The 16175-nt window shown below is 40.4% G+C and overlaps 2 protein-coding genes across 6 annotated transcripts in view; one reads left to right on the top strand and one right to left on the bottom strand.

Moving 5' to 3' along the window:
- The first annotated feature begins 405 nt into the window (after nt 1-405).
- On the top strand, nt 406-819 carry LOC102481436 (histone H3.3). Its single transcript, XM_006170169.2, has one exon. The coding sequence runs from the start codon at nt 409-411 to the stop codon at nt 817-819; it is 411 nt and encodes a 136-aa protein (XP_006170231.1). The 5' UTR covers nt 406-408.
- A 10601-nt stretch (nt 820-11420) lies between these two features.
- The window catches only part of ARMCX1 (armadillo repeat containing X-linked 1), a 56617-nt gene continuing 51862 nt past the window's right edge, over nt 11421-16175 (bottom strand). For 4 of the 5 annotated variants that reach the window (XM_027768952.1, XM_006170160.3, XM_006170163.3 and 1 more), the window contains one exon: nt 11421-14808. In XM_027768952.1, coding sequence (XP_027624753.1) covers nt 13334-14701 — 1368 coding nt within the window. In that variant the 5' untranslated portion in view covers nt 14702-14808 and the 3' untranslated portion in view covers nt 11421-13333. Of the gene's footprint in view, nt 14809-15120; nt 16095-16175 lie in introns of all 5 variants that reach the window. The other variant, XM_027768953.1, reaches the window with a different exon arrangement.

Raw genomic sequence — 16175 nt, 5'->3', positions numbered from 1 at the left:
GGGTTTAAAGCCCCCGGGTCCAGGACACGAACCGCGGTCGACTACGTGGGAATCCAGCGACATAGCCATTACGCTAACTGCTGGTTCCCAAGAGATGAAAATTTTGATTAGTTCTATACCCATTTTTAAAAATCGAATCTGTAACAAATCTTCCCACAAGAAAACACTCTAATTAAAGATAGATTCACAGGTAAATTAATCTAAATATTTAAAGAATATGCCTTAGCCACCATGCCACCTGCTGGATCCAAAGATTAATTTTCTATTTGTTTGCTGCCAGTACATAGAAACTAACTGGTATTTTAAAAATATATTGACATTGGGGCCGTCACTCTCCAACGCCAGCCCTGCCTGTAGCTTGCCGACTTCCAGTGGAAGAAGGGAGGTAAGAGAGAAGGTCTCTTTACCATGGCTCATACAAAGCAGATAGCCCGCAAATCCACCAGTGGTAAAGCACCCAGGAAGCAACTGGCTACAAAAGTCTCTCGCAAGAGTGCACCCTCTACTGGAGGGGTGAAGAAACCTCATCGTCACAGGCCTGGTACTCTGTCACTCCGTGAAATTAGATGTTATCAGACGTTCACTGAACTTCTGATTCGCAAACTTCCTTTCCAGAGTCTGGTGCGAGAAATTGCTCAGGATTTCAAAACAGATCTGCGCTTCCAGAGCGCAGCTATTGGTGCTTTGCAGGAGGCAAGCGAGGCCTACTTGGTTGGACTTTTTGAAGATACCAACCTGTGTGCTGTCCATGCCAAATGCATAGCAATTATGCCAAAAGACATGCAGCTAGCACGCTGCATACGTGGAGAATGTGCTTAAGAATCCACTATGATGGGGGAAACCAGCAGTTAGCATAATGGCTATGTCGCTGGACTCCCCACCCGGTGGCTTAAAACTCAGCTTAAAACTCATGCAAGGGCGCATGTGCGTATATGCCCAAGATCCCGACAGAATGGAAGAGAAGGGATTGCGGCGTGACCATGCCCCCTGGGGGGTGATTTCTCGCTTTCTGTCTCTATGTCTCTCTCTTATCTGTCTGGCGAGCGCGCGTGTCCTATAGCGAAAATCTCTCCAAAAAAAAAGAAACCACTGTGATGGGAAACATTTCATTCTCAAAAACAATTTTTTTCCCTCCTCTTCCTGTTATTGGTAGTTCTGAACATTAGATTTTGTTTTTCCATGGTGTCAAAAGGTACCTAAGTATATGATTGCGGGTGGAAAATAGGGGACAGAAATCGGGTATTGGCAGTTTTTCCATTTTCATTTGTGTTTGGATTTTTAATATAAATGCGGGGATGTAAAGCATTAATGCCAAGTCAAAATGTTTCGGTGAACAAGTTTCAGAGTTCAACTTTATAACGATTATAAATAAACCTGTTAAATTTTTCTGGACAATGCCAGCATTTGGACTTTTTAAAACAAGTAAATTTCTTATTGACAGAAAATATATATATATATATACACATTGGATTAAGTGGCCTTGATTAAGCCATTTATTAATTTTTATAGTGTACAGAGACCTTTGTATTTTCTACATACACAATCATTTATTGTGTAATTTTTTTTTCTTTCCCAATTCTTTTTTTCTTTTAAGAAAGGTTTTTCTGTAGGGTGTGTACAATCACTGGAAAGACAGAGAGAAACAGAAAGTGAGAAATCACCCCCAGGGAGGATGGCTACACCACAATCTCTTCTTCATTCTCATCTCGGGATTTTGAGAATTATCTATCTAAATGTGAAAGAAAAAACAGTTAAGCATCTAGAAGATACTGTAGATCATCTTTATAGTATTATAGTATAGGACATTATCTTTAACATTAAAACAAAATAAAGGAAAACATTAATTTATCTTTACCAAAAGACACCATTAATATCAATGTTTGATGATAAAAACCTTAATGGTGAAACTAAAAGTATAGCTTAATATCACCAATTAATGTACATGTAGAATTCTAAATATAGTAACAAATACAATCTATAAGTATGGCAAAGAAATAATATATATCATCACAAATTAATCAATTGCTGCAGTGAGAATTCAACTGTCTTAGTCTCAATGTCCCTCTTATATTTATTTCATTTTATCCCTACGTTATTTTCTCCATTGGTACACAATAACTTTTTTTTTAATTAGAGGTTTTTGCTATAGGGTGCGTGAGCTCACCAGAAAGACAGAGAGAGACAGAGAAACAGAAAGCAAAAAATCACCCCCAAGGGGGGATGGTCACGCCGCAATCCCTTCTCCTTTACTCTCCTCTCGGGATCTTGGGTATGCATGCACATGCGCCTGGCGTGAGTTTAAGCCACCGAGTCCGGGACTTGAACCGCGGTCGACTCCATGGGAGTCCAGCAACATAGCCATTACACTAACTGCTGATCCCCACAATAACTTTTTGAATGTTATATCTGCATCGCACCCAGTTTGTCTCACAGGGTATCAATTTAATTTACATTGCCTGAAAAGATTTCTTAGTACTACTCTGCCTTTTGTATTTCTAGGTTGCCAATGCCCTGTTATTGGTTGCAAGTTATAGATAATGATACATAATTTGGAGAATAAGATTAGAAAGGAGATTTTTAAATACTCAAATGTACTGATTAGCTCACTTATTGTCATATAACCTGAGACAAAAGGTATTAGGAATACTTAAATTCCTGACTCAGAATTTTTGGTCCAGATTACTGCTATGCTTTGAATATGGTTTGTCAAAAATTCATGTTGAGGTTGGGTTCCAGTATAGCAGTTTTGGAAGGTGAGCCTAATGGGAAGAGATTAGGTCATGAGAACGCTACCCTTGTGAATAGATTAATGGCATTCTCATGGGAGTAGTTAATTATCATTGGAGCAGATTAATTACTGCAAAATCCAGTTTTTATAAAAGAGAAAGCTCAGTCTTTCTCCTTTACCTTTTGCATGAACACCACTACCCATTCTCACATATTCCTGCCATGTGATGTCCTCTACCATGCTATAAAGCAGCATGAGACCCTCGCCAGATATAGTCACCAGATCATGAACTTCCCAGCCTCCAGAACTATGAGCTAAATAAAACTCTTTTCTTTATAAATTACCCAGTCTCAGGGTTTCTGCTATTGCAACAGAAAACATACAACGACAACCACCTTTTACAAATTATAGAATTTTCATAGCCCTAAGTATATTGTATCCTGTCCAGTGGTGTACTAGGATCCTTCATAATGAATTTACAATGCAAATAATAGTAACACAATCTTTCCTAACAATTTATGTACCATCCCAGATCCTCTTGTCTTCACTCCCATCCTAGGCCCACATCAACTGCCTTACTTCCTTATGAGAAGAAACACAGCATGTTGTTTCTGCAGTCACAGAGCCCAGGCCACTGCCACTGTCACTGTGTTGTTCCAGCTACAAGTTGAGGAGTTGTCTAACATAGTGTCACTTAACAAGAGAGATTATTTCATATGCAAACTAAGCAGACCAGAACCAAGGAAGTACAGGGGACATAATACCCTAGGGAGCAGACTATGACAAATGGGAGACTGGCTAGTCAAGAGAGCTGACAGATAAATTATTTTCCATTTCTTCCACTTGGATATACTGTACTTAGATGCTATAATTTTATATGTCCTTACTGAAGACATTATATGAAATAAGATAAGAAAGTTTATTTTTGTTGAAAAGTTATATCCTGGTAGGCAACTCATCCCCTTGTATTTGTGTTTCCCTTACTCATTTCTCTTTTACTCTCATTCTTGTTTCCTTGAATTACATGCACATTTAAACAGTGTCATAAGGTAAGCTTTTGACCTAGTCTCTGTTTTCTAGTCCTGCGCTAAAAACAAAATATAACTGGGCTGGCTCATAGCCTACTGATTAAAGGTGCTGGATCCCTCATAGCCAACCATGATTCAAATCCTGGTCCCAGAAACTTCAAGCCAGGCCAGGTATATGTATGCACATGCCTAGAATCCAAATGAGATGGAGAAGTTGAGGAGAAGGGACTATGGCATGACCACACTGTACTAGAAGGTATGTCTATCTTTGTTTCTGCCTCTCTCTCTAGCTAGAGGACATGCCTTCCGGCAATTAAAAAAAAAACTCAACAATAGGATTCAAAGGTAGTGAAGTGGTAAAATGCTTCACTCTGAGAGGCTGACCCACATGGAAGGTTCCAAGTTTGCATCCAGAAACCTCCCTGAGTACACCAGGCATGCATATGCCCAGGATCTGAGTCTGATGGAACCTAAGAGTGTTAGTGCAGTTTTGAGACTCTGTTGCAGTCTCCAATACTATCTCTTTGTCTCTCACTTAATGAAAGTAATAAACAAATAGACTTTTAAAAACACCCAAACTATTATTATTATTTTTAATCCAATAAGCTCTATAGTATAAGACTTTACCAGTAGCATCTCACTGCACAAAGCCTCAAAAAGACCAAGGTTGGGGCCAGCAAGTGGGGTGGTGGTTAAGGTACTGGACTTTCACATGGCTGACCAGGGTTTGCGTCCCAAACCTGGCAGCTTGCTTTCTCACTTTCCCTCTCCCTCCTTCTCTATTTGAAGCACACTTCCCCATAACAAATTAAAAAATAATGATGATGATAAATAAAATTAAATAAATAATTTTTTAAAGATAGTAAACTTAAAATATTTTTGTCTATGGAGAAGAAAAAATTTTTGTAAATAGCCAGACTAATAGAATATAAAAATTTCTTAAACAAGGTATGCTGTATGGAAGTTGGAGGATAATGTTAAGAATAGATTACAGTTGGTAAGATACATGATTGTATATAATAAAAAAGTAAGGAAAACATAAAAATATATTTATAAAAAGCTTGAAGGAAATATTAGTCAAATTTTATAAACTAGAGGTTCCCTGACCAAAACCCTAGAAATCATAAAGGGAAAATATGTAAGATTTAATCACCTGTACATAATCACCTATAAAGGAAAAAAAAATAAACATAAGTGAATTAAATATCCACCAGGTTCTCTTACTTTTAAGGCACCAACATTTAGCTAAGTTGACCAAGTTTCCTGAGCATTAAATAAACAATCTTCTGTGATATTTTGACTTCTCATGTATCATTGATCTTGGGGAGAGAATGTTCTGAAAAGCAAACACTAAGAATCTAGTCTGCTTAATAATTATGTTTCCTACAGTTACACAAATTATATTATTATTTTTTATTATAAAAAGAAATTCCAGGGCCAGCAAGTAGCATAGTGGTTAAGGCACTGGACTCACTTGTGATTGACTATGGTTCAAGTCCTGAACATGGCAGCTTGAAACACACACTAGGTGTGTTTCATTCATGCCCAAAATTCCAATAGGAGAATGGAGAAGGGATTGCAGCATGGACATCCCCTCTGGGCAGTGATTTCTTGCCTTCTATCTCTCTGTATCTCTTTATCTCTCAAGCAAGCACTCACACCCTATAGCAAAAATCTCTTTAAAAAAAATCCCACTCTATTTGATAGCATGTTATGTCCCTACAAACTTAGAAATGCTCAACCAATAAGGAAGTTCTGTGCTCAAACACAAATGCTTGTATCATACCTACTCTTTCACTGTTTAAAACAATGGTCCATGGGGCCAGAGATTGACACAGCCCGCTCTCATGATCTATTGGAATTACATGCTCATGAATCTGTAAGGATAAAATTATCCCCCGGAAGTCTTCCTTTCCTCCCTCTCTCTTCCCCGTCCTCCCACACCCATCCCCAAACACACACATGGTCCAAGCCCTTAGCATAGTCCTGAGAGGGCACCAGTGGAGAGAGCAGGGCAGGGAGAGATACTGCTCTGAAAAGCAAATATCCCTTACCCTCTTTATACAACACTTTCAGAGCAAGACAGACCAGGGACCTCAGAATGGCAGGAAGACAGCTCTGAGTTAAAAGCAAGATGGGAGAGGAAATTGATAAAGCACTTCCCATGGCAGATGGTCACATTGCAATCCCCTCTCCTCCATTTCTCCTTTCATGATTTTGGACATGCACACACACTCGCCTCAAGGGTATTCCTAAAGCCACTGAATCTGGGACTTAAATTGTGGTCAGCCATGATCTGGTTCTAGCTTAAGCTGGGGGTTAGATTGTAGCGTTAAGAACCTGTTAAGGGTGCTATGTCTTTCTCTTACTCAATGAAAATAATAAATAAGTAAACTTCTTTAAAATAAAAAAAAAAACACCCAAAATGTTAGTGACCCTGTTAGGATAAAGTTACTCTCCAATAAGGCTTCCTTCCCTCCCTCTTCCCCTCCTCATGCTCCTGCATCCAGCTACCACAACCACCATGCCACCAGCTGGCTTGAGCCACAGTTTAAACAGAGAAACTAGAGAAAATTCAACGTGGAATTCAATGTAAAATTAATGCAAAAACCTAGCATTGTAAAGATTGATGATAGTTATTTAGAAAACCATTTTCAAAAGAACTTAGCAGAAAAATTAACTGAAAAAAACCATAAGTATAAAATTTGTCTGAACCACATCATTTTGCTAAATCTATACTTGGAATCTTTTTGAAAAATAGCAGGTAAAATGTGAATTAAAAATAAGAAAACCTGGGCTAGCACCAAGACCTAGTGGTTAAAGGAGCTGGATCCCAGATGGCTCACCACCTGTGGTTTGAGTCCTGGCCCCAGTGGCTTGAAAGACATACCAAATGCGTGTATGTGCAGCCCCGAGTCCTGACAGGGTGAGATGAAGAAATGAAAGAGATTGCAGCAGGATCACACCCCATTCAGGGATGATTTATCCCTCTCCTTCTCTCTCCATCTCTGGCGGGTGCACATCTCTTCAGGCAATACAAATAATAATAAATTAATTTTAAAACGCCATTCCTAAGACAAGCAAATGATGTAATGGTTACATTGCTGGACTCCCAAGTAGTCAACTGTGATCTAAGTCCTGGACCCAGTGGCCTAAAACTCACACCAGGCTCGTGTGCATGCATGCCCAAAATCCCAAGAGGAAAATGAAGGAGAAGGGATGGCAGAGTGGCCGTCACCCCTGGGGGGGGGTGTGATTTCTTGATTTTTAAAAAAGTATTATTAACTTTTTTATTCATCCATTCATTTTTAACTTGACCAGAGTGAGACAGAGAGAGAGAAAGAAGTGAGAAAGCAAGTCACCAGGTCTGGGACTCGGACTGTGGTCGGCCATGTGAGAATGTACAGCACCTTAACCACTATGCAACCTGCTGGTCCCCAATCCCTCTGTGGTTAAGTGAACCAGATTTCACATGCCCCGTCATCTATGGTTTGAGTCCTGGACCCAGTGACTCAAAAGACATGACAGGTGTGTGTGTGTACATGCCCCAAATCCTGACAGGATAGATAAATAGAAAATAGACTGCAGCGGGACCATGTTCCATTGAGGGACTTTCTCTCTCTCTCTCTCTCTCTCTCTCTCTCTCTCTCTCTCTCTTTCTCTCTCTCATTCACATGCACTCTAGAAATAAAAAAAAATTAAAAATCCCGTTCCTGATCCTTGAAATATTATGCTTTGGGTGACAATTTGTAACAGAACACAACTCCATCATTATAAAATCACCTTTGAACACATTTGGACAAGACAGATCCTACAGTTGTTAGATGAGAACAAAACCAAAATAGCAGGATATCCCCTGCGTTTCTCATTCCCTCAGTTTCCCAGGAGCTGCCATTCTCTCTAAAGAGATGACACTACCTCGTCTCTGCCTCCTTGAGCCACCACAACCACAGCCACAATCCTAGAACTCTGCCCTCCCCAAAATGATCAAGAGTGACAACTTCCTGTGTGAGAATATGGGGACATTGGCCTCCCTGGACCAGGCAGTCACATACCTGCCTCCCATCGTACTTTCCCAGAGTCTGGGATATTTGGTCTAAATGCCAGGCCTGAGGCAGCAAATGTACATGCAGAGCATATGCAGCTGCGCCAAGCTAAGACTGGCTCCTTCTCAGTCTCTGTTCTGTTCAACTAGGGTTCCAGAAAGTCCTGGGGCCCAGTCACACTTGGGGTCACCTCATGACCACAGCAACAATTATTATTCTGTATTAAATACCCACTGGAGAATGCAGGCATGGTGTCATGGGACTCAAATGCCGCCTCCCCTTCCCCGACAAACACATAGACACACAGGGAGGCTAACAACAGTCTCCCAAAAGGAGGAATAAAGACAAAAGTGTGAGGGAGGAAGGGAGAGAGAGGAAAGAAGAATGAGAATGAACCAGGCAAGCGGAAAAAAAGCAGATAGGCATCAGCCAGGATCGTGCCTACCTCACCATGGTTTTTTAGTACTCACATTAACCACATTTTCACCCAAGTTTAAAAATTACTCAGCTGTTCAAGTTCAACATAACAATAGAGATGTTCTTATTTGGCCCAGCCCTGGTGGTGCACTAGTAGCATGCAGAAAGCAAACTGCCAGCTCTGGGACTCTAACCGTGGTCAACCATGCAGCTCTGCAATGCTCAAAGCTATATGGAAGACTGGGGCTCAGTTCCCAAGTCAACCTGTGCACTCTGGGCATGTGCATGCACTCATGCTGGTGATCCTGACTGGCTGGGAGGAGGGCCCTATTGAGATTGCTTCTCTCTCTCTCTGCAGCTCTAGCTCTCTAATGCTCTCATGAAAGAAAGATGGAAGAAAAAAAAAGAAAGATGGAAGGAAGGAAGGAAGGAAGGAAGGAAGGAAGGAAGGAAAGAGGTAAGGAAGGAAGGAAGGAGGTAAGGAAGGAAGGAAGGAGGTAAGGAAGGAAGGAAGGAAGGAAATAAAGAAGGAAATTTTTACATTTGTTTCATGTAAAAATTGCTCGTCCTACCTGGCACATAGGAGAAGCAAGGTAAATAGCTTCTCCATTCCTCACCAATGTCTCACCTACTTGTAATTCCTGAGACTTTGCTCTTTTCTCTACACCTTGCCATGTGTGTATCTATAACCTTATGGGCCCAACATAAAGAATCTCATCTCCATCTTCAAGGTGTGGTTTTGTGTGGAGTACTTATAAAGACATTATACTGGGTTTGACCTCATACTAAGCAATTTTAAAGCAACCTATTACTCAAGTTTGGAAGGCTACTGTTACTAATAGTGTGATCTTGGAAATTCTATCTAATTTCTCCAAGTCTCATTTCTTTTGCAATAAAGATAAATTAATACCACAGGATAGATAAAGGGAGTAAATCCGGAACTATGTAAAGTGCCACACACTGTCTGACAAATATTAGATGCCACCTACCTCTATTCTTCTGTAACACATGTATGTTGACATAAATGCATTGCTTATCAAATTTGAGTAATATTATTCTAAAAAGAAGAAAACTCATTAAAGGCCTCTAGCATTGCCTAAAATTATTTCTATGATGTTACTTAAATATTTACATACCTAAAACTAGGCAAAAACTCCTTTGCTTACAGTTTTTACAGAGTATAAAACAAAACAACCTCACAAAGTAAAAAGAAGCCAACCTATAAAACCAAACAATTATTTTAATTATTTGTTTAATTTTATTTATTCATTCATTCATTTCAATTTGACCAGAGAGAGACACAGAGAGAGAGAGAGAGAGAGAAAGGGAGAAAGCAAGCTGCCAGCTCTGTGACTCTAACCATGATCAGCCATGTGGGAAAGTCCAGCACCTCAACCACCACGCCACCTGCTGGCCCCCCAAAACCAAACAATTTAAAATTAACACTAATCCAATGAGATCGATAATGTTGCTTTGGCAATCCTAAATCAGTCTATAACATGATTATGGTACTGATGACAACACAGATTCTCTTGATTTAAACATTCCTTCATCAGGAAGAGGTTAATGACCTAGTCTGAACCCTCTGCCAATTTCCTAACTCAAAATTCCTACAAAACCTCTGTAGGGAACAAAATGATACATTATGGAGTACATGCATCTTTTGTGTATTAAGTACATCGTCACATTTTTCTCATTGACTAGAAACAGAATTTCTATATCTATGATGCCTTTTGCCATTAAATACATCATTATTTTACCTACCACTAAGAAAAAGAAAAATACTTCTAGTTGAACTACAATACAATGCAAAGTTACCATCAACTGTAAGATATGCCATGACTTTAGAGATAATAATTTGTGAAAAAAAAATCGATCTAAGCATCAATGAATGAATACAGTAATGCTGCTTGGTACCATCACAATACTTAATTTAAATCCAGTATTTGGCTCCTAAGTGCTAGAAGTCCAAGATCAGTTCAATTTAAGAGTCCAGGGGTAAATTCTAGGATCCGGCAGCATTCCCCACCAAAGCTGATTCAGAATGCTCCCCTCTGTCACTTGTACAGGTACATTCATAGTCAGAGAAAAGGAAGTAATTTACAAACCAAGGCAATGACATGCAAAACCAACCTAATTGGCTGAAATTGGCATTTGCTTTATGTGGACAATATCTAATCAGTTGGCAGTCTATGATTGGCTGACACTCATTTCCTAAGTTACCAGCCTGTGCTCTTAACTAGGTTACAATTTGTATATTATGCTGAGTTTTATTATAGTTTAGTATCTATGGAAACTGCCATGAGCCAAATTTATTATCCAGCTTAGGGAAGCCTGCTTAGGGCAATTTTGTTCATTTTCACATAGAGTGCGAGGTAAAATGTGAAAATGTAGAATATATTTTAAATAAATTTCTTTTAAATTATCAGTGAAATGAAACAGAGCATTTAAAAGACATTTGTAGAGAATTTGTGAAATCCCAAAACATGTCACTATTTTTCCAGAATTCCATCAGCTCTGCTTTGAGAAACATTGACTAAGGTTTCGTGTCTAAATCACAGTAACATCACCGAGACATCAGGAATATTTTAGAGACTGATGAGAATTGCATCACAGAAACATTTTCAGCTCTTAGAAGGAAACAAAAGTCCTATTCTTCAGAAGAATTATTTATTAAATGCTACTAGCACATGGCATAATGAAACTGTAGGGGAAAAATGTATCAGTGCTGTTTTTTAGAGAACTTAATCATTAATTTTAGTAATTAGTAATGTTCCAACCCTTTAGCATTTTACATACATTACCTCATTAATTATATAATATTAATATATCACTTAATGTGATATTATCCACATCGTCACTATTCATCTATCATATTAACACATCTCCTTCTTTTGTCTAAATATTTTGCACTCAGTATGTGCTCCAAATACACATATAAATCCCAGCCATGTTCCCATTCTATTATTCTCATCATTTTCAGTCAGACCTGTACCAACATTTTCCAGTGGAATTACACAGATATTTTATATATATGTATATCTATATATACAGACACACACATACAGATATTATAGACAGAAAAACATAGATGAGAAAGAAAATTAAGATAGTAAATTTATACATTATCTTTTTTTAATTATTATTTTTATTTTTAAATTGACAGATAAAGTTGTAGATATTTGTCATGTACATTATCATTATCATTTTATTCACAGACTTTCTACTCAAAGGAAGCCAACTTCCTCATTGGAGTAGGATTCCCACCTCCATTCCTTTTCACCCATACTTCTCCTCCTTCTTTTTTGGGTATACAGCCTTTCAGAAGTTATAATGTATGTAAATCTTTTATTGTTCTGAAAAATAAGACATACCATGTATACAACATATAACCAGCTTTTCTACTTAAGATTATATACTGAATTTTTTTTTTTTGGTTAGAGAAATGTAGATATCCATCAATTTTCAACAGCTGCAGAATATTTCACATGTAGATATCTGGTTATTTATAGCCAATTGCCTATTTTGAGGCACAAGTCATTTACAATTTTTCACCCTTCAAAACAGCTTGAAGACACACAGCTTTGGACAAACCAATTATTTGATTATCTCCTAAGGATGAATGTCTACAAATTATTGGAGTTACTGAGTCAACGAGAATGCATATCTTTAAGCTGCAGAAACATGTATCCCAGTGGACCTCTTACCACTGTATACTCCCACCTGCAGAGTTTGAGAGTGCTCCTTCCCCCACATACACTCCCTCACCGACACTAAGGCATGGGAGAGAGGTGGATCTTCTCCTTTGTGAATCTCAACAGCACTCTCGATTTTCTGTAAAGGCCGCACTCCAACCAACCTTATAAAATAAATCTTCTATAAACACCAAAAAATATTCTTTCTTCTATATTTCCTATTATTTCAAAATAGTAACTATTTTATTCACTTATGCAGACACAAGAGTTAGCCAAGAAGGAGAATGTTTTCCTATTAAATGCCCTAGGACTCTAAAATAAAATCACTCTTCTGTACCCAGAATAGATTCTGGCACGTGTTTATTCCAAGGGTCTCTCCCCTCCGTACCATTCCCACAGCCATCAATGACATGCCACACCTTCACTGTCTTGTGCTTGGACTATTGTGGTAACTTCCTGACTGGTAATCTAATCTCCGGTCACCACTCCTGGCCCCACTTCAAGTTGAACCTGTGCTGCACATAAATCTACCACATCACTTTCCTTTCATCTTGTGGGTTCTCTGGTCAGGAATGGCCTTGGTGTGTTCCAGGGGTGGATGGGATAATAGCCAGATACCCCAGTATAGCAATCAGGGGTGCTCCGTGTATGGGACTCACTCCAATTACCCACCTCTATCTCCTCTCCCCACACTTTCCACCCCAGGCTGGCCAGCTTCTCTTTGTAGCAGATCCCCACTTCTATGCCCTTCTCCCCACCACTCTCCCCTCCCTCAATATCCTTGAGACCCACCTGTATCCTGTCCTTCAAGCCCAGCTTACTCAAGTGTCCGCCTCCTCTGTAAAACTTTCCCTGACCACAGCTGACCGCAGCAGCTTCTGCTGCCTCTAAGCAGTGATGGGAGGCATCCGGCCATGATAGGAGACTCCCAGTTTTGTCACTATCTTTTAGTTTCTGTATATCTTGCCTTTCCAAACAGATAGAAACTCAATGACAAGGAAAATGTCTTTTGTGTCTGTTGCTTAAAACACACAACTTTATTGATGAAACACAAATTTTGGATTAACAAATGTTAATCAATACAAAAGTGTAGCTTATTCATGACGTATAATCACTGTCATTTTAGGTAGAGGAAAGAGTAAAAATAACTCAATCTAGTTAGCAGGATCAAATCAATATACATATCCTTTGTACTCGCTCTAATATTCATTTGGCATCCTTAAAATAGCCCAGCCTAAACCTGACAATCACAACCAGCATCAATCATTGTCGATGATCTGGATATTATTTCAGAACAGCAGCTGGAAGGATCTATTTGCCATATAGACATAGTGGAAAACAAAGAATTTACAAAATATATTGTTCCCAGGTGCAAACTAAAAAAAAATTACCATTATACCATTTGGGATAGGCCCCAAATTAGAGTTTAATTAATACTTTTAGGACTTTTACTTTCACCACCAGATCATTGTGATTTGCTAGTGCTTTGATTTTCTTAACACACACTCCAGATTCTTTGAATAAGAAAAAAAGTGAGCTTCTGCTAAATTCTTTCCTGGATGATGCAAGCCCTTCACTTTTTATGTTGTCATTTATATTCTCAAACAGGGTAAGGATATTAAGAAGAATCTCTCTATCCCATTCTTTATTGAAGAGGGAAATCAATTCCGATGGTACTTTACAACTGACCAGCTCTCTTGTCATAGCTGGATTTTCAGTAAAGTTTATAATTAATTTCATAGTCTGTATTTTGGTGAAGTGATTTCCCAGGAATAACAAAGCAAAGAAGTCTGGAAAAGAATAGGAAAGCAAATGTTGGTAATGATTTGTCACAGTCATGTTGGTTAACAGTCTTAGTCCAGCCATCTGCACAGCTGAATCTAAGCGGCAAATCATAGTGTCGTCACATACTTGACTTATATATGCTTTAATCTTGCCCTGATTTTCAGCATTTACACTCAAATTATTAAGGGCATTGTAAGTCTTTTCCCTAATAATGGGGTCTTTCGTTTTGATCAGTTTTGCAATAATTGGGACACCACCCAATTCACGTATAGCATTTTGATTAAATGAATATGCTGCGTTGTTACCCAGAGTGACCAAGGCTACTTCTTGAATAAAAGGATCATTTGTTCTCTCCAGGATGTTAAGGACCTTTTGAAGGTCAGGAGCACTCAGAATATCATCAATTTTATATGGAAAGTTGAACTTGCCCCTACGGACTGGCCATGTTGTAGCTGGAACCCTAGTGCTCTTACTGCTTCGAGATTTTCCCTTGGATTTCCCATTTGCCTTGCCCCCAGGCCTAGTTCCACTCTTGGTGGGGTGGCAACCTCCACCCCTGCCTCCTGGGCAGGGTAAACTTGGTGCAAGGGTCCTATTCCCAGAGATAGGACCCACCCTGCCGACTTTGGCCGCCTTTGCGCTTGCCTGTTCCTTCAGAGTGTTGAAAAGGGCCTTGGCCTTGGCCTCTAAACCACCTACTCTCTGGGGCCCCATGGGGATCTGCTCCTTTACACCTGGACGACTCTCCAGTCTCGAGGTCTCTTCAGCTTTGGCCTTTGAGTCACCCTGAAGTTTGACTGAAGTCCCTGCCCCAAAGTTAGCCTTAGTTCCTTTCCCAGTCTCTACCCCAGTCTCTGATGTATCATTAGACTCCTCATCGTCGTCATCCCAGATTTTCTCGTTTTCATCTCTTCCCCAGGTCAGTCTGTACACACAGTAACAGGCGCCAGCCCCGATGACCACACCAGCGGCCACACAGCCAGCTTCCCGAGTTCGGCCCATGGCCCAGCCTGGGAGAAAGTCAGGCTCAGAGCAGATTTGCTCTGGCGCAGAGGAGTGTGCACAGGTAGGGGGCGGAGTCCTTACTGCTGGCTGGGACACAGTGAGACCTAGGAAGAAAAGAAAGATTTCAGGCTTGGGCTCCTGCTCCTTTAGTGCCTTTTGCACATAGGCAGACTGAAACACCAACTGACAAATGTACAAAGGTGTGGAAATAACGGCAGAACTTCAGAGCTTAGTACCTACATCACGAATTCCTTTCCTCCATCGGGAAGTTAATTTTGGATATTTCCCCCACATCCAGATTCTCCAACTTTACGTTTCACCACCCCATCCCAAAACGTTAAATGTAACCTATCCGATCAGTTCTGTACCACCCCTGCCCTTGCAGATGTCCTGGTGGTAGTGGCACCCTCACATACACCTGCAGAGGTCTAGGCAGTTTCTTCTCTTTCTTCAGTCCCGAAAACCTGTAGACAAGCAGGTGGGGAGGAAGGTGCTGAGTGCTTAGGAAACAGATGACCCTCACTCAGAACGGGACACCTGTCCTTCTTTTGAATCCCTAGCCCTTGTCCTTCCTTGCTCAATATTTCCTGTCTTCCCTTACCCTCCTCTCCTCACAGAGCTGAAACTTTGAAATTTATTATCCTCCCTCCTCTCTCTCCTTCAAAAATCCTCTTCTCCAACCCTCCACCCTACCCCCCACTCCAGTCACTTCCTCTGAATGTGACGCCACACTCCATTCCCAGTAACAAAATGGATCCTAATGCAACAAAAGTGTCTAGAAGTCAAACAGGCGTGAAATATATTCAGGTCTCCAACTCTACCTTTGCCCCGCCACCCCCACCATCTCAAAGGTATGAAGACAACCCCCCTCCTTGCATTATACCAACTTCCACTGCTCAAGAGCAATTCCCTTCCTTCTGTGCCTCGATTTACGGTTTCCACCAAACTTAAGTACTGACAAATTATGGGACTGGGTGCTTGGTGAACAGTCCAACATCATGGGTACCATACTGCAAGCAATAATTTGGGGTAATGTCCTCCCCACCCTCACCCCAGGAAACTCTTGACACCCACTCCCTCCCAGTCATGTCCTTCTCGCCCAGGAGGACAGAGCACTTTCTTTTGCAAGCTTTGAAATAGTGTAGAGAGGAAGGAGGGAAGGGAATGCCCACTGGAGTTTGCAGTCATCACCATTCGTCACCCAGGGGTCCCCAAACAATGCCACCACCCTCGCTCTGACCTACTGGGTTCTAGACAATTTGTCTGTTCTTACTGATCTTAGAGTTAGATTGGCCTTCTGACCCCCAGATCCACAGACACAGGCGACGCGGCGGAGACGGATGGCTCAGGGAAAAGAACAGTACTTCGGAAGGTCCATTACCAGCTTTTCCTAATTCAGGGTGCAGATTGCCAAGCAGATTTCACCTTTTTGCCTCTCGCCCTACCCCCACTTCTCTGGACTCCGCTGTCG

The sequence above is a fragment of the Tupaia chinensis genome, unplaced genomic scaffold, assembly GCF_000334495.1.
Source record: "Tupaia chinensis unplaced genomic scaffold, TupChi_1.0 Scaffold148073_2, whole genome shotgun sequence".
NCBI classification, from domain to species: Eukaryota; Metazoa; Chordata; class Mammalia; order Scandentia; family Tupaiidae; genus Tupaia; species Tupaia belangeri.
The sequence above is the reverse complement of the archived record's forward strand: the minus strand, read 5'-3'. Positions and strand labels throughout refer to the sequence as shown.

What these genes read in the sequence shown, in the direction of transcription:
- LOC102481436 (XM_006170169.2), top strand. Translation starts at nt 409, where the DNA reads ATGGCTCATACAAAGCAGATAGCCCGCAAATCCACCAGTGGTAAAGCA.